This window comes from Chiloscyllium plagiosum, unplaced genomic scaffold, assembly GCF_037043375.1.
Source record: "Chiloscyllium plagiosum isolate Xiang-an unplaced genomic scaffold, Cpla_swu_hap1 HiC_scaffold_23, whole genome shotgun sequence".
NCBI lineage: Eukaryota > Metazoa > Chordata > Chondrichthyes > Orectolobiformes > Hemiscylliidae > Chiloscyllium > Chiloscyllium plagiosum.
Genome location: NW_028270161.1, coordinates 44077653 through 44105396, shown reverse-complemented (window position 1 = coordinate 44105396; position 27744 = coordinate 44077653). Strand labels below are relative to the sequence as shown.

The 27744-nt window shown below is 60.9% G+C and overlaps 1 protein-coding gene across 1 annotated transcript in view; it reads left to right on the top strand.

Annotated features, from left to right (window-relative positions):
- Nucleotides 1-27744, top strand: part of lrrk2 (leucine-rich repeat kinase 2) — a 160452-nt gene that overhangs the window by 57705 nt on the left and 75003 nt on the right. The window contains exon 22 of the mRNA XM_043713611.2: nucleotides 6903-6975. Within this exon, the coding sequence (XP_043569546.1) occupies nucleotides 6903-6975 (73 nt within the window). The remainder of the gene's footprint in view (nucleotides 1-6902; nucleotides 6976-27744) is intronic.

The window sequence follows — 27744 nt, the reverse complement described above, 5'->3', positions numbered from 1 at the left end:
CCCATCATCATAACCTTGCATGCCACTGGAAATCATAAATTTATCAATCTCTAACTTCAAACATATTCAGCTGCTTCCCTCCATCATGAAGTCAGAGGTGGGGATGTTTGCCAATGATGGCAAAATATTCAACACCATTGAAAGGATATTGGAGCGGGAGGGGGAGGATCCAGTTGTTGTGGTCCACGTTGGTACCAACAACATAGGCAAGACTAGGGTGGAGGACCTGTTTGGGCATTATGAAGCACTAGGCAGGAAATTGAAGCACAGGTCCTCAAGGGTCATAATCTCCGGATTACTGCCCGAGCCACGTGCCAATTGGCATAGGGACAAGAAAATTAGGCAAGTAAACACGTGGCTAAGGGATTGGTGTGGGAAAGAGGGATTCCACTTCATGGGGCATTGGCATCAGTTTTGGAACAGGGGGGATCTGTACCGTTGGGACGGTCTCCACCTGAACCTATCAGGTACCAATGTTCTAGCGAAGAGGATAAATAGGGTGGTCAGTAGGACTTTAAACTTCTGAGTTGGGGGGAAGGGAAAGTGAAAGCGACAGGGAGTATGGAGGTAAATAGCAAGATAAGCAGCAGGATAGCATGTTTCCAGGCGGATTTAAAATTGAGGCAGACTGAGAATACAGTAAAAAGCAAGGATAACTTAGGACATATGACTTCCAACATCTCTAATGATAAGGAAGTTAGCATTAAGGCACTTTACCTGAATGCTCGTAGCATTCATAACAAAGCCGATGAACTAATGGCACAGATAATAGTGAATGATTATGATGTAGTAGGCATCACAGAGACTTGGTTGCAGGGGGGTCAGGACTGGCAGTTAAACCTCCATGGTTTTTCAACTTATTGAAAAGACAGAGAGGTGGGCAGAGGGGATGGGGTTGCCTTGTTAGTTAAGAACAAAATTAAATCTATGGTATTGAATGACATAGCGTCGGATGATGTGGAGTCTGTGTGGGTGGAATTGAGGAACCACAAAGGCAAAAAAAAATAATTGGAGTTGTGTACAGACCTCCTAACAGTGGTCAGGACCAGGGACGCAACATGTACCGGGAAATAGAGAAGGCATGTCAGAAAGGCAAGATTACATTGATCATGGGAGACTTCAATATGCAGGTGGACTGGGTAAATAATGTTGCTAGTGGATCTAAAGAAAGGGAATTCATGGAATGCTTACAAGATGGCTTTTTGGAACAGCTTGTCATGGACCCCACAAGAGAGCAGGCTATTCTGGACCTAGTGCTTTGCAATGAACCAGATTCTATAAAAGATCTTAAAGTAAGGGAACCCTTAGGAAGTAGCGACCTTAATATGGTAGAGTTCAGTCTGGAGTTTGAAAGGGAGAAGGCAAAATCGGATGTAATGGTGTTACAGTTGAATAAAGGTAATTATGAGGGCATGAGAGAGGAACTGACTAAAATAGACTGGAAGCAGAGGCTAACCGGGAAGACAGTAGAGCAAAAATGGCAGGAGTTTGTAGGTATAATTGAGGACACTGTACAGAGATTCATTCCCAAGAAAAGAAAGATTAACCGGGGAGGGATTAGACAACCTTGGCTGACAAAGGAAGTCAGGAAATGTATTAAAGAAAAAGAGAGATCCTATAAAGTGGCTAAGAACAGTGGGAAATCAGAAGATTGGGAAGGATACAAAAGCAAACAGAGGATAACAAAGAGTGTAATAAGAAATGAGAGGATCAAATATGAAGGTAGGCTAGCCAGTAATATTAGAAATAATAGTAAAAGTTTCTTTCAGTACATAAGAAACAAACAACAGGCAAAAGTAGACATTGGGCCACTTCAAACTGATGCAGGAAGCCTAGTGATGGGAGATAAGAAAATAGCAGGAGAACTTAACAAGTATTTTGCATCAGTTTTCACAGTGGAAGACATGAGTAATATCCCAAAAATTAAAGGGTGTCACGGGGCTGAGTTGAGTATGGTTGCCATTACGAAAGAGATAGTTCTAGAAAAGTTAAAAAGTCTTAAAATTGATAAATCTCCTGGCCCCGATGGGATACACCCTAGAGTTCTGAGAGAGGTGGCTGAGGAAATAGCAGAGGCATTGGTTGAGATCTTTCAAGAGTCACTGGAGTCAGGAAAGGTCCCGGATGATTGGAAGATGGCTGTTGTAACCCCCTTGTTCAAGAAAGGATCAAGGCAAAAGATGGAAAATTATAGGCCAATCAGTTTAACCTCGGTTGTTGGTAAAATTCTAGAATCCATCATTAAGGATGAGGTTTCTAAATTCTTGGAAGAGTAGAGTCTGATTAGAACAAGTCAACATGGATTTAGTAAAGGGAGGTCATGCCTGACAAACCTGTTGGAATTTTTTGAAGAGGTAACAAGTAGGTTAGACCAGGGAAACCCAGTGGATGTGGTCTATCTAGACTTTCAAAAGGCCTTTGATAAGGTGCCACACGGGAGGCTGCTGAGCAAGGTGAGGGCCCATGGTGTTCGAGGTGAGCTGCTGGGATGGATTGAGGATTGGCTGTCTAACAGAAGGCAGAGAGTTGGGATAAAAGGTTCTTTTTCAGAATGGCAGCCGGTGACGAGCGGTGTCCCGCAGGGTTTGGTGCTGGGGCCACAGCTGTTCGCATTATATATTAATGATTTGGATGAGGGAACCGGGGGCATTCTAGCGAAGTTTGCCGATGATACGAAGTTAGGTGGACAGGCAGGTAGTACTGAGGAAGTGGGGAGGCTACAGAAGGATCTAGACAGGTTGGGAGAGTGGTCCAGGAAATGGCTGATGGAATTTAACGTGAGCAAGTGCGAGGTCTTGCACTTTGGCAAAAAGAATAAAAACATAGACTACTTTCTAAAATGGTGAGAAAATTAATAAAGCCAAAGCACAAAGGGATCTGGGAGTGCTAGTCGAGGATTCTCTAAAGGTAAACATGCAGGTTGAGTCCGTGATTAAGAAAGCGAATGCAATGTTGTCTCTTATCTCAAGAGGGTTGGAATATAAAAGCAGAGATGTACTACTAAGACTTTATAAAGCTCTGGTTAGGCCCCATTTGGAGTACTGTGTCCAGTTTTGGTCCCCATACCTCAGGAAGGACATACTGGCACTGGAACGTGTCCAGCGGAGATTCACACGGATGATCCCTGGAATGACAGGTCTAACATATGAGGAACGGCTGAGGATACTGGGATTGTATTCGTTGGAGTTTAGAAGATTAAGGGGAGACTTAATAGGGACGTACAAAATAATACATGGCTTGGAAAAGGTGGATGCTAGGAAATTGTTTCCGTTAGACGAGGAGACTAGGACCCGTGGACACAGCCTTAGAATTAGAGGGGGTCATTTCAGAACAGAAATGCGGAGACATTTCTTCAGCCAGAGAGTGGTGGGCCTGTGGAATTCATTGCCACGGAGTGCAGTGGAAGCCGGGACGCTAAATGTCTTCAAGGCCGAGATTAATAGATTCTTGTTGTCTAGAGGAATTAAGGGCTACGGGGAGAACGCTGGTAAGTGGAGCTGAACTGCGCATCAGCCATGTTTGAATGGCGGAGTGGACTTGATGGGCCGAATGGCCTTACTTCCACTCCTATGTCTTATGGTCTTATGGTCTTATAACTCCTGAAGCAGTCCATGTTCAAATGGAGTAAGATACAAACAATTTCTAGGCTTGGGTTGACAAGTGGCAAGTATCATTTACAGCACACAAATGCCAAGCAATAACCATCTCCAGTAAGAGACCAACTAACCACCATGCCTCAACCTTTAATTGTGTTACCATCACTGAATCCCCCCCACTATAAATAACCAGAAACTCAACTAGACTTACCATTGACTTCTGGGCAATTAGGAATATACAAAGAATGTTGGCCTATGCAACGACACCCACATCTTGTGACTGAATGAAAAAAAGAATTAAAACAAAAAATAAATGAATACAGTGGCTACAAAAGCAAATCAGAGGCAAGGAATACTGCAGCGAATAACTCCCCTCCTGACTCCCCAGCCTGTTCACCATCAACAAGGCACAAGAGAGATGTGTGGTGGAGTACTCTCCACTTGCCTGGATGAGTGCAGCTCCAACAAAATTCAAAAATCTTGACACCATTCAGAGCAAAGCAGCCTGCTTGATAGAGACCATGTTCACAAGCATCCATTCCCTCCTCCACTGACTCAGCAGCAGCAGTGAGATACACTGCAGAAACTCACTAAGGATCCTTGGAAAGCACCTTCTAAACCCATGATCATTTCCATTTAGAAGGACAAGGGCAACAGATCCATGGGAACACTACCACTTGCAAAGGCCCCTCCAAGCCACTCGCATTAAGACTTTCAACTTTTATACTCCAACTCTCTTGAATTAAGGGCTAACTCCTGCTGGAGTCAATCTCCAAATATTTTTGGACTATACTTTATGAAAGAAATGGTAGGTTTTAATTTGAATGCTTCAGTAGAGATATACATACTTCAGTTACATTATAATTCTTGCACTTATTGTGGTTCTGTTCGCCGAGCTGGAAGTTTTTGTTGCAAATGGTCCGTCCCCTGGCTAGGCGACATCATCAGTGCTTGGGAGCCTCCTGCGAAGCGCTTCTTTGATGTTTCCTCCGGTGTTTATAGTGGTCTGTCCCTGCCGCTTCCGGTTGTCAGTTTCAGCTGTCCGCTGTAGTGGTTGGTATATTGGGTCCAGGTCGATGTGTTTGTTGATGGAGTTTGTGGATGAATGCCATGCCTCTAGGAATTCCCTAGCTGTTGTCTGTCTGGCTTGCCCTATGATAATAGTGTTGTCCCAGTCGAATTCATGTTGCTTGTTGTCTGCGTGTGTGGCTACTAGAGATAGCTGGTCGTGTCGTTTCGTGGCTAGTTGATGTTCATGTATGCGGATTGTTAGCTGTCTTCCTGTTTATCCTATATAGTGTTTAGTGCAGTCCTTGCATGGTATTTTGTGCACTACATTAGTTTTGCTCATGTTGGGTATCGGGTCCTTCGTTCTGGTGAGTTGTTGTCTGAGCGTGGCTGTTGGTTTGTGTGCCGTTATGAGTCCGAGGGGTCGCAGTAGTCTGGCTGTCAGTTCTGAGATGTTCCTGATGTATGGTAGTGTGGCTAGTCCTTTTGGTTGTGGTATGTCCTCGTTCCGTGGTCTTTCTCTTAGGCATCTGTTGATGAAGTTGTGCGGGTATCCGTTTTTGGCGAATACCTTGTATAGGTGTTCCTCTTCTTCTTTTTGCAGTTCTGGTGTACTGCAGTGTGTTGTGGCCCTTTTGAATAGTGTCCTGATGCAGCTTCGTTTGTGTGTGTTGGGGTGGTTACTTTCATAATTTAGGACTTGGTCTGTGTGTGTGGCTTTCCTGTATACCCTTGTAGTAACCACCCCAACACACACAAATGAAGATGCATCAGGACACTATTCAAAAGGGCCACAACACGCTGCAGTACACCAGAACTGCAAAAAGAAGAGGAACACCTATACAAGGTATTCGCCAAAAACGGATACCCGCGCAACTTCATCAACAGATGCCTAAGAGAAAGACCACGGAACGAGGACATACCACAACCAAAAGGACTAGCCACACTACCATACATCAGGAACATCTCAGAACTGACAGCCAGACTACTGCGACCCCTCGGACTCATAACGGCACACAAACCAACAGCCACGCTCAAACAACAACTCACCAGAACGAAGGACCCGATACCCAACATGAGCAAAACTAATGTAGTGTACAAAATACCATGCAAGGACTGCACTAAACACTATATAGGACAAACAGAAAGTCAGCTAACGATCCACATCCATGAACATCAACTAGCCACGAAACGACACGACCAGCTATCTCTAGTAGCCACACACGCAGACAACAAGCAACATGAATTCGACTGGGACAACACTACTATCATAGGGCAAGCCAGACAGACAACAGCCAGGGAATTCCTAGAGGCATGGCATTCATCCACAAACTCCATCAACAAACACATCGACCTGGACCCAATATACCAACCACTACAGCGGACAGCTGAAACTGACAACCGGAAGCGGCAGGGACAGACCACTATAAACACCGGAGGAAACATCAAAGAAGCGCTTCTCAGGAGGCTCCCAAGCACTGATGATGTCGCCTAGCCAGGGGACGAAACATTTCCAACAAAAACTTCCAGCTCGGCGAACAGAACCACAACAACGAGCACCCGAGCTACAAATCTTCTCCCAAATCTTGCACTTATATTGTGTATTATCTCAAAACATCTTCTGGTGGAACCATAATTCTGTAGAGTATAAAGCACAGAAATAGACTATTTGGCCCAACTGTCTATTTTCTAAATGAGCCTCCACCTACCACTCTTTATTTAAATTTAACAGCATATCCCTTTAATCCTTTCTCTCGTGTGCTTATCGAGTTTTGCCTTAAAGGTATCAAAGTGATTTGACTTGACATTGAGCAAATAAATTTCTCCTGAATTCAATATTGATCTTAATGATCACAATCCTTTATATTTGTGATCCCTAGATTAGGTATTTCTCGCTAATGGAAACTTATTCTCTGTATCCACGTGATCAAACGCTTCCATAATCTTAAAATAATCTTAGCCTTCTCAGTTTTCTCAACCTTTTCTGAAAAACATATTCCCTCAACTCTGGTATGATCTTGATTTTTTTAATTTTCTCCAGTGTTCTTTATTACAGAATATATATAATATGACAACATTGTCTGTAATCTGGACAGATTTATAATGCATTACCTTTGTTGAGCAGTGAGGCTTGTTTCATAAAATATAACTTCTGGGCTCTCTCAAATTTTGCAGTAGAAGTTTTATGCAGAAAAAGAAATATAATTGTGTGATTTTAAAATATTCATATTTATGGTTTAAAGTGAATTTCTGCAAATGTTGTAATCCTTTTTTAAAATTAATTTACTTTACTGACAGAGTGCACTTGACGATGTTGAGCCTGCAGTTAACCCAAGGCAGAGATCTATTTCTCATATAGTTCATAAACCAGGTAATGAAAATTACTAGTCTGATCATTGATTTACACTGTGTGAAGCCATTCCAAATCAGCAGATATCAAATTCAATATTTTGGAAGAACCTACAGTCTTCATTATAAGTATTGCTATATTGACTGTTCTATAAGTTATTCCAACATTTTTGCTTCCATTGCCTTTACCAGAGATACAATCCTAATGTTTGATCATTTCTTTGAGAAAAATGTTTTCCTAGATTTTCCTTTTCACTATAAACCCCTACCATCTCCACCTACTTAAATATTTATCATGATGTAGTTTCTCTCTACCCAAGTCATATCAGCTGCTCTCCCACAAATTTGGCACCATTTTGAAACAAGACTTTGTCTTTTAATTCAGTGGTCTTCGTTCAGCTAAATAACATAGATCAATTTTATATTATACACATTCCTCATGATTCGAAAACCTTGATCATTTATCTCTGGGATAACTCTTTCAACTCCTCTATGAATCCCTTCAATCTCTCTGTGATGACTTGCTTTTGAAAGTATCTCAGCTGCTTATGCTTTGGATGTGAATGGGGGAGTGTATGAGAGAGAGAGAGAGAGCTTGTGTATGAGAAAGAGTCTGTGTGAGTTATCTGTCTGTAGGTTTGTGTGTGTGTGTTGCAACATGAACCCAAGGTCCCAATTGATGCCATCCCAATTGCTATTGAACTTGGTTATCAGCCTCTGTTCAGCCACTTTGTCTATCCTAAGTCCGTCTTGGAGGCTGGTCACCCGAAGGTCCGAGGTTGAATGTCCTGAACCGCTAAAGTGTTCTCCAACTGGAAGAGCACCACATATGACCTCACTGCATTACTCTCTCTCCCTCTCTTTTTTCTCTCCCTCTTTTTTTTCTATCCCTCTTTTTTTTCTTTCTTTTCTTTTCTTTTTTTTCTTTCTTTCTTTCTTTCTTTCTGTCTCTGTCTCCCTCTCTGTCTCTGTCTCTGTCTCTGTCTCTCTCCCCAGCCTTTAACTCTCTCTCTCTCTCCCCCGCCTCTTTTTTCCCCCCTCAATTTCTCCTGCTCTCTTTCTCCTGCTCTCTTTCCCCCGCTCTCTTTCCCCTGCTTGCTTTCCCCCCTGCTTGCTTTCCCCCCCACTTTCTTCCCCTCCCCGCTCTCTTCCCCTCCCCGCTCTCTTCCCCCCCACCGCTCTCTTCCCCCCCCCGTCTCTTTCTCCGCATCTCTTCCACCTGTTTCTTTCCCCCCGTCTCTTCCCCCCCCCCCTTCCCCCTCTGCTCTCTTTCCCCGTCTCTTATACCCCGCTCTCTTCCCCCGTCTCTTTCCCCCTCCATCTCTTTCCCCCTCCATCTCTTTCCCCCTCCGTCTCTTTCCCCACCCGTCTCTTCCCCCCCCCATTCGCTCCCCCGCTCTCTTCCCCCCACACTCTCTTCCCCCCGACTCTTTCCCCCTGTCTCTTTCCCCCCTGTCTCCCCCCCATCTCTTCCCCCCCCCCGTCTCTTTCCCCCGCGTTCCCCCTCCGTCTCTTTCCCCCCCGTTCCCCCTCCGCTCACTTCCCCCCCGTCTCTTACCCCCCCGCTCTCTTCCCCCCCCTCTCCCCTCCCTTCCCTGCCGCTCTTTCCCCCCTCCCTTTCCCCTGCTCTCTTTCCCCTGCTCTCTTCCCCCCCGCTCTCTTCCCCCCCGCTCTCTTTCCCCCACGCTCTCTTCCCCCCCGTCTCTTCCCCCCCCGCTCCCCCCCCCGCTCTCTTCCCCCCACCCGACTCTTTCCCCCCATCTCTTCCTCCTGTCTCTTTTCCCCCCGTCTCTTCCCCCCCATCTCTTTCCCCCTGTCTCTCCCCACTCATCTCTTCCCCCCATCTCTTTCCCCCCCGGTCCCTCCCCACTCCCTTCCCCCCCGTCTCTTACCCCCCGTTCTCTTCCCTCGTGCTCTCCCCCTTCCCTGCCTCTCTTTCCCTCACTCCCCGCTCTCTTTCCCCCTACTCTCTTCCCCTCCGTCTCTTCCCCCCCCCCCCCCCCCGCTCTCTTCCCCCCACCCGACTCTTTCCTCCCATCTCTTCCCCCTGTCTCTTTTCCCCCCGGCTCTTCCCCCCCCCCCATCTCTTCCCCCTGTCTCTTGCCCCAAATCTCTTTCCCCCTGTCTCTCCCCACCCATCTCTTCCCCCCGTCTCTTCCCCCCCGTTCCCTCCCCACTCCCTTCCCCCCCGTCTCTTACCCCCCGCTCTCTCCCCCTTCCCTGCCTCACTTTCCCCCACTCCCCGCTGTCTTCCCCCCGCTCTCTTTCCCCCTACTCTCTTTCCCCCCCCGCTCTCTTCCCCTCCGTCTCTTCCCCCCCCGGCTCTTTCCCCCCCATTCCCCCATCTCTTACCCCCGTGTCTTTCCCCACGTCTCTTTACTCTCGTCACTTGCCCCCCCCGTCGCCCCCCCGTCTCTTTCCCCACCATCTCTTCCCCCCCGTCTCTTTCCCCCCGTCTCTTCCCCCCGTCTCTTCCCCCCGTCTCTTCATCCCATCTCTTCCCCCCGTCTCTTTCTCCCCCGTCTCTTTCCCCCCCCGTCTCTTTCCCCCCCCCCGTCTCTTTCCCCCCCGTCTCTTTCCCCCCGTCTCTTTCCCCCCCGTCTCTTTCCCCCCCGTCTCTTTCCCCCCCGTCTCTTTCCCCCCGTCTCTTACCCCCTGTGTCTTTCCCCACGTCTCTTTACTCTCGTCTCTTTCCCCCCCGTTTCTTTCCCCCCCGTCTCTTCCCCCCGTCTCTTCCCCCCGTCTCTTTCCCCCTGTCTCTTTCCCCCCGTCTCTTTCCCCCCGTCTCTTTCCCCCCCGTCTCTTTCCCCCCCGACTCTTCCCCCCCGTTTCTTCCCCGTCTCTTCCCCCCCGCTCTCTTCCCCTCCGTCTCTTCACCCCCCGGCTCTTTCCCCCCCATTCCCCCATCTCTTACCCCCTGTGTCTTTCCCCCGTCTCTTGACTCTCGTCTCTTGCACCTCGTCTGTCCCTTCCCCCGCCCCCGCGCTCTCTTCCCCCCCATCTCTTCTCCCCCCACCCCCCTCTTTCCCCGTCTCTCTTTCACCGCCTATCTTCCCCCCCCCACCCCTCCTTACCCCCCTCTTCCCCCCCCCGCTCTCCTCCCCCCCGCTCTCTTTCCCCCCCGCTCTCTTTCCCCCCCCGCTCTCTTTCCCCCCCGCTCTCTTTCCCCCCCGCTCTCTTTCCCCCCCGCTCTCTTTCCCCCCCCGCTCTCTTTACCCCCGCTCTCTTTCCCCCCCGCTCTCTTTCCCCCCCCGCTCTCTTTCCCCCCCGCTCTCTTTCCCCCCCGCTCTCTTTCCCCCCGCTCTCTTCCCCCCCCCGCTCTCTTTCCCCCCGCTCTTTTCCCCCCGCTCTCTTTCCCCCTGCTCTCTTTCCCCCTTCCCCCCGTCTCTTCCTCCGTCTCTTCCCCCCGCTCTCTTCCCCCCCACTCTCTTCCCCCTTACTCTCTTCCCCCTTACTCTCTTCCCCCTTACTCTCTTCCCCCCTACTCTCTTCCCCCCTACTCTCTTCCCCCCTACTCTCTTCCCCCCACTCTCTTCCCCCCTACTCTCTTCCCCCCTACTCTCTTCCCTCCTACTCTCTTCCCCCCCCCCCACTCTCTTCCCCCCCACTCTCTTCCCCCCCGCTCTCTTCTCCTCCGTCTCTTCCCCCCGTCTCTTCCCCCCCGTCTCTTCACCCCCGTCTCTTCACCCCCACTCTCTTCCCCCCTCGTCTCTTCCCCCCTCGTCTCTTCCCCCCTCGTCTCTTCCCCCCTCGTCTCTTCCCCCCTCGTCTCTTCCCCCCCGTCTCTTCCCCCGTCTCTTCCTCCCCCCGTCTCTTCCTCCCCCCGTCTCTTCCTACCCCCGTCTCTTCCTCCCCCCGTCTCTTCCTCCCCCCGTCTCTTCCCCCCTGTCTCTTTCCACCCCCCCCGTCTCTTCCCCCCCGTCTCTTCCCCCCCGTCTCTTCCCCCCCGTCTCTTCCCCCCCGTCTCTTCCCCCCCCGTCTCTTCCCCCCCCGTCTCTTCCCCCCCCGTCTCTTCCCCCCCCGTCTCTTCCTCCCCCGTCTCTTCCTCCCCCGTCTCTTTCCCCCCCGTCTCTTTCCCCCCCGTCTCTTTCCCCCCTGTCTCTTTCCACCCCGTCTCTTTCCCCCCCTCCCACCCCTCTTTACCCCCCTCTTTACCCCCCGCTCTCTTTCCCTCCGGTCTCTTTCCCCCTGCTCTCTTTCCCCCTTCCCCTCGTCTCTTCCCCCCGTCTCTTCCCCCATCTCTTCCCCCTCTCTTCCCCCCGCTCTTTTCCCCCCCCCGCTCTCTTCCCCCCACCCGACTCTTTCCCCCCATCTCTTCCCCCTGTCGCTTTTCCCCCCCATCTCTTCCCCCCGTCTCTTCCCCTCCATGTCTTTCCCCCTGCTTCTCCCCACCCATCTCTTCCCCCCCGTCTCTTCCCCCCCGTTCCCTCCCCACTCCCTTCTCCCCCCGTCTCTTACCCCCCGCTCTCTTCCCTCGCGCTCTCCCCCTTCCCTGCCTCTCTTTCCCCCACTCCCCGCTCTCTTTCCCCCTACTCTCTTCCCCCCCGCTCTCTTCCCCTCCGTCTCTTCCCGCCCCGCTCTTCCCCCCCCCGCTCTCTTCCCCCCACCCGACTCTTTCCCCCCATCTCTTCCCCCTGTCTCTTTTCCCCCCGGCTCTTCCCCCCCCATCTCTTCCCCCCCATCTCTTCCCCCCCATCTCTTGCCCCCCAGTCTCTCCCTACCCATCTCTTCCCCCCGTCTCTTCCCCCCCGTTCCCTCCCCACTCCCTTCCCCCGTCTCTTACCCCCCGCTCTCTTCCCTCGCTCTCTCCCCCTTCCCTGCCTCGCTTTCCCCCACTCCCCGCTGTCTTCCCCCCGCTCTCTTTCCCCATACTCTCTTCCCCCCCCCCCCCCCCGCTCTCTTCCCCTCCGTCTCTTCCCCCCCCGGCTCTTTCCCCCCCATTCCCCCATCTCTTACCCCCTGTGTCTTTCCCCACGTCTCTTTACTCTCGTCTCTTTCCCCCCCGTCTCTTTCCCCCCCGTCTCTTTCCCCCCCGTCTCTTTCCCCCCCGTCTCTTTCCCCCCCGTCTCTTTCCCCCCCGTCTCTTCCCCCCTCGTCTCTTGCCCCCTCGTCTCTTCCCCCCCGTCTCTTCCCCCCGTCTCTTCCCCCCCCCCCCGTCTCTTCCCTCCCCCCGTCTCTTCCCTCCCCCCGTCTCTTCCCTCCCCCCGTCTCTTCCCTCCCCCCGTCTCTTCCTCCCCCCGTCTCTTCCTCCCCCCGTCTCTTCCTCCCCCCGTCTCTTTCCTCCCCCCGTCTCTTTTCCCCCGTCTCTTTTCCCCCGTCTCTTTTCCCCCGGTCTCTTTCCTCCCCGTCTCTTTTCCCCCCGTCTCTTTACCCCCCGTCTCTTCCCCCCCCGTCTCTTTCCCCCCGTCTCTTTCCCCCCCGTCTCTTTCCCCCCCGTCTCTTTCCCCCCCGTCTCTTTCCCCCCCGTCTCTTTCCCCCCCGTCTCTTTCCCCCCCGTCTCTTTCCCCCCCGTCTCTTTCCCCCCCGTCTCTTTCCCCCCCGTCTCTTCCCCCCCGTCTCTTCCCCCCCCGTCTCTTTCCCCCCGTCTCTTTCCCCCCGTCTCTTTCCCCCCGTCTCTTTCCCCCCGTCTCTTTCCCCCCGTCTCTTACCCCTGTGTCTTTCCCCACGTCTCTTTACTCTCGTCTCTTTCCCCCCCGTCTCTTTCCCCCCCCCGTCTCTTTCCCCCCCCGTCTCTTTCCCCCCCCCCGTCTCTTTCCCCCCCCCGTCTCTTTCCCCCCGTCTCTTCCCCCCCGTCTCTTCCCCCCCCCCCCGTCTCTTCCCCCCCCCCGTCTCTTCCCCCCCCCCGTCCCTTCCCCCCCCCCCGTCCCTTTCGCCCCCCCGTCCCTTTCCCCCCCGTCTCTTTCCCCCCCGTCTCTTTCCCCCCGTCTCTTTCCCCCCCGTCTCTTTCCCCCCGTCTCTTTCCCCCCGTCTCTTTTCCCCCGTCTCTTCCCCCCCGTCTCTTTCCCCCCCTTTCCCCCATCTCTTACCCCCTGTGTCTTTCCCCCCGTCTCTTGACTCTCGTCTCTTGCCCCCTTGTCTCTTGCCCCCCGTCTGTCTCTTCCCCCCCCCGCTCTCTTCCCCTCCATCTCTTCTCCCCCCACCCCCCTCTTTCCCCGTCTCTCTTTCACCGCCTCTCTTTCCCCCCTCCCACCCCTCTTTACCCCCCTCTCATTACCCCCCTCTTTCCCCCCGCTCTCTTTCCCCCCCGCTCTCTTTCCCCCCGCTCTTTTCCCCCCCGCTCTCTTTCCCCCTGCTCTCTTTCCCCCTTCCCCCGTCTCTTCCCCCCGTCTCTTCCCCCCGTCTCTTCCCCCCGTCTCTTCCCCCTGCTCTCTTCCCCCTTACTCTCTTCCCCCTTACTCTCTTCCCCCTTACTCTCTTCCCCCCCATTCTCTTCCCCCCCACTCTCTTCCCCCCCACTCTCTTCCCCCCCACTCTCTTCCCCCCCACTCTCTTCCCCCCCACTCTCTTCCCCCCCACGCTCTTCCCCCCCGCTCTCTTCCCCTCCGTCTCTTCCTCCCCGTCTCTTTACCCCCCATTCCCCCATCTCTTACCCCCTGTCTCTTCCCCCCGCTCTCTTCCCCCCTACTCTCTTCCCCCCTACTCTCTTCCCCCCCTACCCTCTTCCCCCCCCCGTCTCTTCCCCCCCCCCCCCGTCTCTTCCCCCCCCCCCCCCGTCTCTTCCCCCCCCGTCTCTTCCCCCCTCGTCTCTTCCCCCCTCGTCTCTTCCCCCCTCGTCTCTTGCCCCCTCGTCTCTTCCCCCCCCGTCTCTTCCCCCCGTCTCTTCCCCCCCCCGTCTCTTCCCTCCCCCCGTCTCTTCCCTCCCCCCGTCTCTTCCTCCCCCCGTCTCTTCCTCCCCCCGTCTCTTCCTCCCCCCGTCTCTTTCCTCCCCCCGTCTCTTTTCCCCCGTCTCTTTTCCCCCGGTCTCTTTCCTCCCCGTCTCCTTTCCCCCCGTCTCTTTACCCCCCGTCTCTTCCCCCCCGTCTCTTTCCCCCCCGTCTCTTTCCCCCCCGTCTCTTTCCCCCCCGTCTCTTTCCCCTCCGTCTCTTTCCCCCCCGTCTCTTTCCCCCCCGTCTCTTTCCCCCCCGTCTCTTTCCCCCCCGTCTCTTTCCCCCCCGTCTCTTTCCCCCCCGTCTCTTTCCCCCCCGTCTCTTTCCCCCCCCGTCTCTTTCCCCCCCGTCTCTTTCCCCCCCGTCTCTTTCCCCCCCGTCTCTTTTCCCCCCGTCTCTTCCCCCGTCTCTTCCCCTGTCTCTTCCCCCCCCAGATCCCCCCCCACTCTCTTCCCCCCCATCTCTTCTCCCCCCAACCCCCTCTCTTTCACCGACTCTCTTTCCTCCCCTCCCACCCCTCTATACCCCCATCTTTACCCCCCGCTCTCTTTCCCTCCGCTCTCTTTCCCCGTGCTCTCTTTCCCCGTGCTCTCTTTCCCCCTTCCCCCCCGTCTCTTCCCCCCGTCTCTTCCCCCCGTCTCTTCCCCCCCAGTTCCCCCCCCGCTCTCTTACCCCCCATATCTTCTCCCCCCACCCCCCTCTCTTTCCCCGTCTCTCTTTCACCGACTCTCTTGGCCCCCCTCCCACCCCTCTTTACCCCCCGCTCTCTTTCCCCCTGCTCTCTTTCCCCCTTCCCCTCGTCTCTTCCCGCCGTCTCTTACCCCATCTCTTCCCCAGTCTCTTCCCCCCGCTCTCTTCCCCCCTACTCTCTTCCCCCCCGCTCACTTCCCCTCCATCTCTTCCCCCCCCCGTCTCTTTCCCCCCCATTCCTCCATCTCTTAACGCCTGTCTTTTCCCCCATCTCTTTCCCCCTCATCTCTTCCCCCCGTCTCTTGCCCCCTCCGTCTCTTCCACCCCGTTCCCCCCATCTCTTTCCCCCCATCTCCTCCCCCCATCTCTCCTCCCCCCATCTCTCCTCCCCCCATCTCTCCTCCCCCCATCTCTCCTCCCCCCATCTCTCCTCCCCCCATCTCTTCCCCCCCATCTCTTCCCCCCCCATCTCTTCCCCCCCATCTCTTCCCCGCCCATCTCTTCCCCCCCATCTCTTCCCCCCCATCTCTTCCCCCCCATCTCTTCCCCCCCATCTCTTCCCCCCCATCTCTTCCCCCCCATCTCTTCCCCCGTCTCTTCCACCCTGTTCCCCCCGTCTCTTCCCCCCCCGTCTCTTCCCCCCCCGTCTCTTCCCCCCCCGTCTCTTCCCCCCCGTCTCTTCCCCCCCCGTCTCTTCCCCCCCCGTCTCTTCCCCCCCCGTCTCTTCCCCCCCCGTCTCTTCCCCCCCCGTCTCTTCCCCCCCCGTCTCTTCCCCCCCGTCTCTTCCCCCCCCGTCTCTTCCCCCCCCCCGTCTCTTCCCCCCCCGTCTCTTCCCCCCCATCTCTTCCCCCCCATCTCTTCCCCCCCATCTCTTCCCCCGTCTCTTCCACCCTGTTCCCCCCGTCTCTTCCCCCCCCGTCTCTTCCCCCCCCGTCTCTTTCCCCCCCCGTCTCTTCCCCCCCCGTCTCTTTCCCCCCCCGTCTCTTCCCCCCCCGTCTCTTCCCCCCCCGTCTCTTCCCCCCCCGTCTCTTCCCCCCCGTCTCTTCCCCCCCCGTCTCTTCCCCCCCCGTCTCTTCCCCCCCCGTCTCTTCCCCCCCCGTCTCTTTCCCCCCCCGTCTCTTCCCCCCCCGTCTCTTCCCCCCCCGTCTCTTCCCCCCCCGTCTCTTCCCCCCCCGTCTCTTCCCCCCCCGTCTCTTCCCCCCCCCGTCTCTTCCCCCCCCGTCTCTTCACCCCCCGTCTCTTCACCCCCCGTCTCTTCACCCCCCCATCTCTTCCCCCCCCATCTCTTCCCCCCCCATCTCTTCCCCCGTCTCTTCCACCCTGTCCCCCCATCTCTTTTCCCCCCTCCCCCGTCTCTTCCCCCCCGTCTCTTCCCCCCCATCTCTTCTCCCCCGTCTCTTCCCCCCTGTCTCTTTCCACCCCCCCCCGTCTCTTCCCCCCCGTCTCTTCCCCCCCGTCTCTTCCCCCCCGTCTCTTTCCACCCCGTCTCTTTCCCCCCCGTCTCTTTCCCCCCCGTCTCTCCCCCCCCCCGTCTCTTCCCCCCCGTCTCTTCCCCCCCGTCTCTTCCCCCCCGTCTCTTCCCCCCCGTCTCTTCCCCCCCGACTCTTCCCCCCCGTCTCTTCCCCCCCGTCTCTTCCCCCCCGTCTCTTCCCCCCCGTCTCTTCCCCCCCCGTCTCTTCCCCCCCCGTCTCTTTCCCCGTCTCTTCCCCCCGTCTCTTCCCCCCGTCTCTTTCCCCCCCGTCTCTTTCCCCCCCGTCTCTTTCCACCCCGTCTCTTTCCCCCCCGTCTCTTTCCCCCCCGTCTCTCCCCCCCCCCCGTCTCTTCCCCCCCCGTCTCTTCCCCCCCCGTCTCTTTCCCCCCCCGTCTCTTTCCCCACCATCTCTTCCCCCCGTCTCTTTTCCCCCCGTCTCTTTTCCGTCCTGTCTCTTCCCCCCCCTTCTCTTCCCCCCGTCTCTCCCCCCCCCCCGTCTCTTCCCCCCCCGTCTCTTCCCCCCCGTCTCTTCCCCCCCGTCTCTTCCCCCCCCGTCTCTTCCCCCCCCGTCTCTTCCCCCCCCGTCTCTTCCCCCCCCGTCTCTTCCCCCCCCGTCTCTTCCCCCCCCATCTCTTCCCCCCCATCTCTTCCCCGCCCATCTCTTCCCCCCCATCTCTTCCCCCCCATCTCTTCCCCCCCATCTCTTCCCCCCCATCTCTTCCCCCCCATCTCTTCCCCCCCATCTCTTCCCCCGTCTCTTCCACCCTGTTCCCCCCGTCTCTTCCCCCCCCGTCTCTTCCCCCCCCGTCTCTTCCCCCCCCGTCTCTTCCCCCCCGTCTCTTCCCCCCCCGTCTCTTCCCCCCCCGTCTCTTCCCCCCCCGTCTCTTCCCCCCCCGTCTCTTCCCCCCCCGTCTCTTCCCCCCCCGTCTCTTCCCCCCCGTCTCTTCCCCCCCCGTCTCTTCCCCCCCCCCGTCTCTTCCCCCCCCGTCTCTTCCCCCCCATCTCTTCCCCCCCATCTCTTCCCCCCCATCTCTTCCCCCGTCTCTTCCACCCTGTTCCCCCCGTCTCTTCCCCCCCCGTCTCTTCCCCCCCCGTCTCTTTCCCCCCCCGTCTCTTCCCCCCCCGTCTCTTTCCCCCCCCGTCTCTTCCCCCCCCGTCTCTTCCCCCCCCGTCTCTTCCCCCCCCGTCTCTTCCCCCCCGTCTCTTCCCCCCCCGTCTCTTCCCCCCCCGTCTCTTCCCCCCCCGTCTCTTCCCCCCCCGTCTCTTTCCCCCCCCGTCTCTTCCCCCCCCGTCTCTTCCCCCCCCGTCTCTTCCCCCCCCGTCTCTTCCCCCCCCGTCTCTTCCCCCCCCGTCTCTTCCCCCCCCCGTCTCTTCCCCCCCCGTCTCTTCACCCCCCGTCTCTTCACCCCCCGTCTCTTCACCCCCCCATCTCTTCCCCCCCCATCTCTTCCCCCCCCATCTCTTCCCCCGTCTCTTCCACCCTGTCCCCCCATCTCTTTTCCCCCCTCCCCCGTCTCTTCCCCCCCGTCTCTTCCCCCCCATCTCTTCTCCCCCGTCTCTTTCCCCCCCGTCTCTTCCCCCCTGTCTCTTTCCACCCCCCCCCGTCTCTTCCCCCCCGTCTCTTCCCCCCCGTCTCTTCCCCCCCGTCTCTTTCCACCCCGTCTCTTTCCCCCCCGTCTCTTTCCCCCCCGTCTCTCCCCCCCCCCGTCTCTTCCCCCCCGTCTCTTCCCCCCCGTCTCTTCCCCCCCGTCTCTTCCCCCCCGTCTCTTCCCCCCCGTCTCTTCCCCCCCGACTCTTCCCCCCCGTCTCTTCCCCCCCGTCTCTTCCCCCCCGTCTCTTCCCCCCCGTCTCTTCCCCCCCCGTCTCTTCCCCCCCCGTCTCTTTCCCCGTCTCTTCCCCCCGTCTCTTCCCCCCGTCTCTTTCCCCCCCGTCTCTTTCCCCCCCGTCTCTTTCCACCCCGTCTCTTTCCCCCCCGTCTCTTTCCCCCCCGTCTCTCCCCCCCCCCCGTCTCTTCCCCCCCCGTCTCTTCCCCCCCCGTCTCTTTCCCCCCCCCGTCTCTTTCCCCACCATCTCTTCCCCCCGTCTCTTTTCCCCCCGTCTCTTTTCCGTCCTGTCTCTTCCCCCCCCTTCTCTTCCCCCCGTCTCTCCCCCCCCCCCGTCTCTTCCCCCCCCGTCTCTTCCCCCCCCGTCTCTTCCCCCCCCGTCTCTTCCCCCCCCGTCTCTTCCCCCCCCGTCTCTTCCCCCCCCGTCTCTTCCCCCCCCGTCTCTTCCCCCCCGTCTCTTCACCCCCCGTCTCTTCACCCCCCATCTCTTCCCCCCCCCCATCTCTTCCCCCCCATCTCTTCCCCCGTCTCTTCCACCCTGTCCCCCCCATCTCTTTTCCCCCCCCCGTCTCTTCCCCCCCGTCTCTTCCCCCCCCCCATCTCTTGTCCCCCGTCTCTTTCCCCCCCGTCTCTTCCCCCCTGTCTCTTTCCACCCCCCCCGTCTCTTCCCCCCCGTCTCTTCCCCCCCGTCTCTTCCCCCCCGTCTCTTCCCCCCCTTCTCTTCCCCCCCGTCTCTTCCCCCCGTCTCTTCCCCCCCCGTCTCTTCCCCCCCGTCTCTTCCCCCCCGTCTCTTCCCCCCCCGTCTCTTCCCCCCCCCGTCTCTTCCCCCCCCGTCTCTTCCCCCCCCGTCTCTTCCCCCCCGTCTCTTCCCCCCCGTCTCTTCCCCCCCGTCTCTTCCCCCCGTCTCTTCCCCCCCGTCTCTTCCCCCCCCGTCTCTTCCCCCCCCGTCTCTTTCCCCGTCTCTTCCCCCCCCGTCTCTTCCCCCCGTCTCTTCCCCCCGTCTCTTCCCCCCGTCTCTTCCCCCCGTCTCTTCCCCCCGTCTCTTCCCCCCGTCTCTTTCCCCCCGTCTCTTTCCCCCCCGTCTCTTTCCCCCCCGTCTCTTTCCCCCCCGTCTCTTTCCCCCCCGTCTCTTTCCCCCCCGTCTCTTTCCCCCCCGTCTCTTTCCCCCCCGTCTCTTTCCCCCCCGTCTCTTCACCCCCCGTCTCTTCACCCCCCATCTCTTCCCCCCCCATCTCTTCCCCCCCCCATCTCTGCCCCCGTCTCTTCCACCCTGTCCCCCCCATCTCTTTTCCCCCCCCCGTCTCTTCCCCCCCGTCTCTTCCCCCCCATCTCTTCTCCCCCGTCTCTTTCCCCCCCGTCTCTTCCCCCCTGTCTCTTTCCACCCCCCCGTCTCTTCCCCCCCGTCTCTTACCCCCCGTCTCTTCCCCCCCGTCTTCCCCCCCGTCTCTTCCCCCCCCGACTCTTCCCCCCCGTCTCTTCCCCCCCGTCTCTTCCCCCCCGTCTCTTCCCCCCCCCGTCTCTTCCCCCCCCGTCTCTTTCCCCGTCTCTTCCCCCCGTCTCTTCCCCCCGTCTCTTCCCCCCGTCTCTTTCCCCCCCGTCTCTTTCCCCCCCGTCTCTTTCCCCCCGTCTCTTTCCACCCCGTCTCTTTCCCCCCCGTCTCTTTCCCCCCCCCGTCTCTTTCCCCACCATCTCTTCCCCCCGTCTCTTTTCCCCCCGTCTCTTTTCCGTCCTGTCTCTTCCCCCCCTTCTCTTCCCCCCGTCTCTCCCCCCCCCCCGTCTCTCCCCCCCCCCCCGTCTCTCTTCCCCCCCCGTCTCTCCCCCCCCGTCTCTTCCCCCCCCGTCTCTTCCCCCCCGTCTCTTCCCCCCCCCGTCTCTTCCCCCCCCGTCTCTTCCCCCCCCGTCTCTTCCCCCCCCGTCTCTTCCCCCCCCGTCTCTTCCCCCCCCGTCTCTTCCCCCCCCGTCTCTTCCCCCCCCGTCTCTTCCCCCCCGTCTCTTCACCCCCCGTCTCTTCACCCCCCATCTCTTCCCCCCCCCATCTCTTCCCCCCCATCTCTTCCCCCGTCTCTTCCACCCTGTCCCCCCCATCTCTTTTCCCCCCCCCCGTCTCTTCCCCCCCGTCTCTTCCCCCCCCCATCTCTTCTCCCCCGTCTCTTTCCCCCCCGTCTCTTCCCCCCTGTCTCTTTCCACCCCCCCCCCCCGTCTCTTCCCCCCCGTCTCTTCCCCCCCGTCTCTTCCCCCCCGTCTCTTCCCCCCCGTCTCTTCCCCCCCGTCTCTTCCCCCCCCCGTCTCTTCCCCCCCCGTCTCTTTCCCCGTCTCTTCCCCCCCCCCGTCTCTTCCCCCCATCTCTTCCCCCCGTCTCTTCCCCCCGTCTCTTCCCCCCGTCTCTTCCCCCCCCGTCTCTTTCCCCCCCGTCTCTTTCCCCCCCGTCTCTTTCCCCCCCGTCTCTTTCCCCCCCGTCTCTTTCCCCCCCGTCTCTTTCCCCCCCCGTCTCTTTCCCCACCATCTCTTCCCCCCGTCTCTTTTCCCCCGTCTCTTTTCCGTCCTGTCTCTTCCCCCCCCTTCTCTTCCCCCCGTCTCTCTCCCCCCCCGTCTCCACCCCCCCGTCTCTTCCGCCCCCCGTCTCTTCCGCCCCCGTCTCTCTCCCCCCCCCCCCCGTCTCTCCCCCCCCGTCTCTCCCCTCCCCCGTCTCTTCAGCCCCCCGTCTCTTCCGCCCCCCGTCTCTTCCGCCCCCCGTCTCTTCCCCCCCCCCGTCTCTTCCGCCCCCCGTCTCTTCCGCCCCCCGTCTCTTCCCCCCCCGTCTCTTCCCCCCCGTCTCTTCGCCCCCCGTCTCTTCCCCCCCCCAGTCTCTTCCCCCCCCATCTCTTCCCCCCCGTCTCTTCCCCCTCCGCGTCTCTTCCCCCCCATCTCTTTCCCCCCATCTCTTTCCCCCCATCTCTTTCCCCCCATCTCTTTCCCCCCATCTCTTTCCCCCCATCTCTTTCCCCCCATCTCTTTCCCCCCATCTCTTTCCCCACATCTCTTTCCCCACATCTCTTTCCCCACATCTCTTCCCCCCGCCCGTCTCTTCCTCCCCCCCCCGTCTCTTCCTCCCCCCCCCGGCTCTTCCCCCCCCCCCGGCTCTTCCCCCCCCGGCTCTTCCCCCCCCGGCTCTTCCCCCCCGTCTCTTCGCCCCCCGTCTCTTCGCCCCCCGTCTCTTCGCCCCCCGTCTCTTCGCCCCCCATCTCTTCCCCCGTCTCTTCTCTCCCCCCCATCTCTTTCCCCCCATCTCTCTCCCCCCCATCTCTTTCCCCACGTCTCTTCCCCCCGCCCGTCTCTTTCCCCTCCCCCCCCCCCCCCCCGGCTCTTCCCCCGTCTCTTCCTCCCACCGTCTCTTCCCCCCCCCGTCTCTTTCCCCCCGTCTCTTTCCCCCCGTCTCTTTCCCCCCTTCTCTTACCCCCGCGTCTCTTTCCCCACGTCTCTTTCCCCACGTCTCTTTTCCCCCCCCCGCTCTCTTCCCCCCCCGTCTCTTCCCCCCCCCCCGTCTCTTCCCCCACCCGTCTCTTTCCCCCCATCTCTTACCCCCCGTCTCTTTCCCCACGTCTCTTTCCCCACGTCTCTTTTCCCCCCCCGCTCTCTTCCCCCCCCCTGTCTCTTCCCCCCCCCCCGTCTCTTCCCCCCCCCCCGTCTCTTCCCCCCCCGTCTCTTTCCACCCCCCCATTTCTTTCCCCCCCCCGTCTCTCCCCCCCCCGTCTCTTTTCCCCCCCCGTCTCTTTCCCCCCCCGTCTCTTTCCCCCCCGTCTCTTTCCCCCCCGTCTCTTTCCCCCCCGTCTCTTTCCCACCCGTCTCTTCCCCCCCGTCTCTTCCCCCGCCCGTCTCTTCCCCCGCCCGTCTCTTCCCCCGCCCGTCTCTTCCCCCCCCGTCATTTTCCCCCCCCCCCCCGTCATTCCCCCCCCCGTCTCTTCCCCCCCCCCTCTCTCCCCCCCCCCCGTCTCTTCCCCCCCCCGTCTCTTTCCCCCCCCGTCTCTTCCCCCCCGTCTCTTCCCCCCCGTCTCTTTCCCTCCCCCGTCTCTTTCCCTCCCCCGTCTCTTCCCCCCCCCCGTCTCTCCCCCCCCCCCCGTCTCTTCCCCCCCCCCCGTCTCTTCCCCCCCCCCGTCTCTTCCCCCCCCCGTCTCTTCCCCTCCCCCGTCTCTTCCCCCCCCCGTCTCTTTCTCCCCCCCGTCTCTTCCCCCCCGTCTCTTCCCCCCCGTCTCTTTCCCCCCCGTCTCTTTCCCTCCCCCGTCTCTTCCCCCCCCCCGTCTCTTCCCCCCCCCCCCCGTCTCTTCCCCCCCCCCCGTCTCTTCCCCCCCCGTCTCTTCCCCCCCCCCGTCTCTTTCTCCCCCCCGTCTCTTCCCCCCCGTCTCTTTCCCCCCCCGTCTCTTTCCCCCCCCGTCTCTTTTCCCCCCCGTCTCTTTCCCCCCCGTCTCTTTCCCCCCCCCCCGTCTCTTTCCCCACCATCTCTTCCCCCCGTCTCTTTTCCCCCCGTCTCTTTTCCGTCCTGTCTCTTCCCCCCCCTTCTCTTCCCCCCGTCTCTCCCCCCCCCCCGTCTCTTCCCCCCCCGTCTCTTCCCCCCCCGTCTCTTCCCCCCCCGTCTCTTCCCCCCCCGTCTCTTCCCCCCCCCGTCTCTTCCCCCCCCCGTCTCTTCCCCCCCCCTCTTCCCCCCCGTCTCTTCCCCCCCGTCTCTTCACCCCCCGTCTCTTCACCCCCCATCTCTTCCCCCCCCCCCATCTCTTCGCCCCCATCTCTTCCCCCGTCTCTTCCACCCTGTCCCCCCCATCTCTTTTCCCCCCCCCGTCTCTTCCCCCCCGTCTCTTCCCCCCCCCATCTCTTCTCCCCCGTCTCTTTCCCCCCCGTCTCTTCCCCCCTGTCTCTTTCCACCCCCCCCGTCTCTTCCCCCCCGTCTCTTCCCCCCCGTCTCTTCCCCCCCGTCTCTTCCCCCCCGTCTCTTCCCCCCCGTCTCTTCCCCCCCGTCTCTTCCCCCCCCGTCTCTTCCCCCCCCCGTCTCTTCCCCCCCCGTCTCTTCCCCCCCCGTCTCTTCCCCCCCGTCTCTTCCCCCCCGTCTCTTCCCCCCGTCTCTTCCCCCCCGTCTCTTCCCCCCCGTCTCTTCCCCCCCCGTCTCTTCCCCCCCCCGTCTCTTTCCCCGTCTCTTCCCCCCCTGTCTCTTCCCCCCGTCTCTTCCCCCCGTCTCTTCCCCCCGTCTCTTCCCCCCGTCTCTTCCCCCCGTCTCTTCCCCCCGTCTCTTTCCCCCCGTCTCTTTCCCCCCCGTCTCTTTCCCCCCCGTCTCTTTCCCCCCCGTCTCTTTCCCCCCCGTCTCTTTCCCCCCCGTCTCTTTCCCCCCCGTCTCTTCACCCCCCGTCTCTTCACCCCCCATCTCTTCCCCCCCCCATCTCTTCCCCCCCCCATCTCTGCCCCCGTCTCTTCCACCCTGTCCCCCCCATCTCTTTTCCCCCCCCCCGTCTCTTCCCCCCGTCTCTTCCCCCCCATCTCTTCTCCCCCGTCTCTTTCCCCCCCGTCTCTTCCCCCCTGTCTCTTTCCACCCCCCCGTCTCTTCCCCCCCGTCTCTTCCCCCCCGTCTCTTCCCCCCCGTCTCTTCCCCCCCGTCTCTTCCCCCCCGACTCTTCCCCCCCGTCTCTTCCCCCCCGTCTCTTCCCCCCCGTCTCTTCCCCCCCCGTCTCTTCCCCCCCCGTCTCTTTCCCCGTCTCTTCCCCCCGTCTCTTTCCCCCCCGTCTCTTTCCCCCCCGTCTCTTTCCCCCCGTCTCTTTCCACCCCGTCTCTTTCCCCCCCGTCTCTTTCCCCCCCCGTCTCTTTCCCCACCATCTCTTCCCCCCGTCTCTTTTCCCCCCGTCTCTTTTCCGTCCTGTCTCTTCCCCCCCCTTCTCTTCCCCCCGTCTCTCCCCCCCCCCCGTCTCTCCCCCCCCCCCCGTCTCTCCCCCCCCCCCGTCTCTTCCCCCCCCGTCTCTCCCCCCCCGTCTCTTCCCCCCCCGTCTCTTCCCCCCCCGTCTCTTCCCCCCCCGTCTCTTCCCCCCCCCGTCTCTTCCCCCCCCGTCTCTTCCCCCCCCGTCTCTTCCCCCCCCGTCTCTTCCCCCCCCGTCTCTTCCCCCCCCGTCTCTTCCCCCCCCGTCTCTTCCCCCCCGTCTCTTCACCCCCCGTCTCTTCACCCCCCATCTCTTCCCCCCCCCCATCTCTTCCCCCCCATCTCTTCCCCCCCATCTCTTCCCCCGTCTCTTCCACCCTGTCCCCCCCATCTCTTTTCCCCCCCACCGTCTCTTCCCCCCCGTCTCTTCCCCCCCCCATCTCTTCTCCCCCGTCTCTTTCCCCCCCGTCTCTTCCCCCCTGTCTCTTTCCACCCCCCCCCGTCTCTTCCCCCCCGTCTCTTCCCCCCCGTCTCTTCCCCCCCGTCTCTTCCCCCCCCGTCTCTTCCCCCCCCCCGTCTCTTCCCCCCCCGTCTCTTTCCCCGTCTCTTCCCCCCCCCCCGTCTCTTCCCCCCGTCTCTTCCCCCCGTCTCTTCCCCCCGTCTCTTCCCCCCGTCTCTTCCCCCCGTCTCTTTCCCCCCCGTCTCTTTCCCCCCCGTCTCTTTCCCCCCCGTCTCTTTCCCCCCCGTCTCTTTCCCCCCCCCCGTCTCTTTCCCCACCATCTCTTCCCCCCGTCTCTTTTCCCCCCGTCTCTTTTCCGTCCTGTCTCTTCCCCCCCCTTCTCTTCCCCCCGTCTCTCTCCCCCCCTCGTCTCCACCCCCCCGTCTCTTCCGCCCCCCGTCTCTTCCGCCCCCGTCTCTCCCCCCCCCCCCGTCTCTCCCCCCCGTCTCTCCCCTCCCCCGTCTCTTCCGCCCCCCGTCTCTTCCGCCCCCCGTCTCTTCCGCCCCCCGTCTCTTCCCCCCCCCGTCTCTTCCGCCCCCCGTCTCTTCCGCCCCCCGTCTCTTCCCCCCCCCGTCTCTTCCCCCCCGTCTCTTCGCCCCCCGTCTCTTCCCCCCCCCAGTCTCTTCCCCCCCCATCTCTTCCCCCCCGTCTCTTCCCCCTCCGCGTCTCTTCCCCCCCCATCTCTTTCCCCCCATCTCTTTCCCCCCATCTCTTTCCCCCCATCTCTTTCCCCCCATCTCTTTCCCCCCATCTCTTTCCCCCCATCTCTTTCCCCCCATCTCTTTCCCCCCATCTCTTTCCCCCCATCTCTTCCCCCCATCTCTTTCCCCACATCTCTTTCCCCACATCTCTTCCCCCCGCCCGTCTCTTCCTCCCCCCCCCCGGCTCTTCCCCCCCCGGTTTTTCCCCCTCCGGCTCTTCCCCCCCGTCTCTTCGCCCCCCGTCTCTTCGCCCCCCGTCTCTTCGCCCCCCGTCTCTTCGCCCCCCGTCTCTTCGCCCCCCGTCTCTTCGCCCCCCATCTCTTCCCCCGTCTCTTCTCTCCCCCCCATCTCTTTCCCCCCATCTCTCTCCCCCCCATCTCTTTCCCCACGTCTCTTCCCCCCGCCCGTCTCTTTCCCCTCCCCCCCCCCCCCCCCGGCTCTTCCCCCGTCTCTTCCTCCCACCGTCTCTTCCCCCCCCCCCCCGTCTCTTTCCCCCCGTCTCTTTCCCCCCGTCTCTTTCCCCCCGTCTCTTTCCCCCCGTCTCTTTCCCCCCTTCACTTACCCCCCGTCTCTTTCCCCACGTCTCTTTCCCCACGTCTCTTTTCCCCCCCCCCGCTCTCTTCCCCCCCCGTCTCTTCCCCCCCCCCGTCTCTCCCCCCCCCCCCGTCTCTTTCCCCCCATCTCTTACCCCCCGTCTCTTTCCCCACGTCTCTTTCCCCACGTCTCTTTTCCCCCCCCCGCTCTCTTCCCCCCCCCCGTCTCTTCCCCCCCCCCCGTCTCTTCCCCCCCCCCCCCCCGTCTCTTCCCCCCCCCGGCTCTTTCCACCCCCCCATCTCTTTCCCCCCCCCCGTCTCTTCCCCCCCGTCTCTTTCCCCCCCCGTCTCTTCCCCCCCCGTCTCTTTCCCCCCCGTCTCTTTCCCCCCCGTCTCTTTCCCACCCGTCTCTTCCCCCCCGTCTCTTCCCCCGCCCGTCTCTTCCCCCGCCCGTCTCTTCCCCCGCCCGTCTCTTCCCCCGCCCGTCTCTTCCCCCCCCCGTCATTTCCCCCCCCCCCCCGTCATTCCCCCCCCCCCCCGTCTCTTCCCCCCCCCCGTCTCTTCCCCCCCCCGTCTCTTTCCCCCCCGTCTCTTCCCCCCCGTCTCTTCCCCCCCCCGTCTCTTCCCCCCCCCCGTCTCTTCCCCCCCCCCGTCTCTTCCCCCCCCCCGTCTCTTCCCCCCCCCCCGTCTCTTCCCCTCCCCCGTCTCTTCCCCCCCCGTCTCTTTCTCCCCCCCGTCTCTTCCCCCCCGTCTCTTTCCCCCCCCGTCTCTTTCCCTCCCCCGTCTCTTCCCCCCCCCCCGTCTCTTCCCCCCCCCCCCCCGTCTCTTCCCCCCCCCCGTCTCTTCCCCCCCCGTCTCTTCCCCCCCCCCCGTCTCTTTCTCCCCCCCGTCTCTTCCCCCCCGTCTCTTTCCCCCCCCCGTCTCTTTCCCCCCCCCGTCTCTTTCCCCCCCCCGTCTCTTTCCCCCCCCGTCTCTTTCTCCCCCCCGTCTCTTTCCCCCCCCGTCTCTTTCCCTCCCCCGTCTCTTCCCCCCCCCCGTCTCTTCCCCCCCCCCCGTCTCTTCCCCCCCCCGTCTCTTCCCCCCCCCCGTCTCTTCCCCCCCCCGTCTCTTCCCCCCCCCGTCTCTTCCCCCCCCCGTCTCTTCCCCCCCCGTCTCTTTCTCCCCCCCGTCTCTTCCCCCCCGTCTCTTTCCCCCCCCGTCTCTTTCCCCCCCCGTCTCTTTCCCCCCCCGTCTCTTCGCCCCCCGTCTCTTCCCCCCCCCCCGTCATTTCCCCCCCCGTCATTTCCCCCCCCGTCTCTTTCCCCCCCCCGTCTCTTCCCCCCCCCCCGTCTCTTTCCCCCCCCCGTCTCTTCCCCCCCCCGTCTCTTTCCCCCCCCCGTCTCTTTCCCCCCCATCTCTTTCCCCCCCGTCTCTTCCCCCCCGTCACTTTCCCCCCCGTCTCTTTCCCCCCCCGTCTCTTTCCCCCCCCGTCTCTTTCCCCCCCGTCTCTTTCCCCCCCCGTCTCTTTCCCCCCCCGTCTCTTTCCCCCCCCGTCTCTTTCCCCCCCCGTCTCTTTCCCCCCCCGTCTCTTTCCCCCCCCGTCTCTTTCCCCCCCCGTCTCTTCCCCCCCCCGTCTCTTTCCCCCCCGTCTCTTTCCCCCCCGTCTCTTTCCCCCCCGTCTCTTTCTCCCCCGTCTCTTTCCCCCCCGTCTCTTTCCCCCCCGTCTCTTTCCCCCCCGTCTCTTTCCGCCCCGTCTCTTTCCCCCCCGTCTCTTTACCCCCCCGTCTCTTCCCCCCGTCTCTTTCCCCCCGTCTCTTTCCCCCCGTCTCTTTCCCCCCGTCTCTTCCCCCGCCCCGTCTCTTCCCACCCCCGTGTCTTCCCCCCAACCGGGGCCTTCCCCCCCCCCCCCCCCCACCGTGTCTCCTTCCCCCCCCGTGTCTTCCCCCCCCGTGTCTTCCCCCCCCGTCTCTTCCCCCCGTCTCTTCCCCCCCGTCTCTTCCCGCCCCATCTCTTCCCGCCCCGTCTCTTCCCGCCCCGTCTCTTCCCGCCCCGTCTCTTCCCGCCCCGTCTCTTCCCCCCCGTGTCTTCCCCCCCCGTGTCTTCCCCCCCCGTGTCTTCCCCCCCCGTGTCTTCCCCCCCCGTGTCTTCCTCCCCCCGTGTCTTCCCCCCCCCCGTGTCTTCCCCCCCCGTGTCTTCCCCCCCCCCCGTGTCTTCCCCCCCCGTGTCTTCCCCCCCCCCGTGTCTTCCCCCCCCCCGTGTCTTCCCCCCCCCGTGTCTTCCCTCCCCCGTGTCTTCCCCCCCCCGTGTCTTCCCCCCCCCCGTCTCTTCCCCCCCCGTCTCTTCCCCCCCCGTCTCTTCCC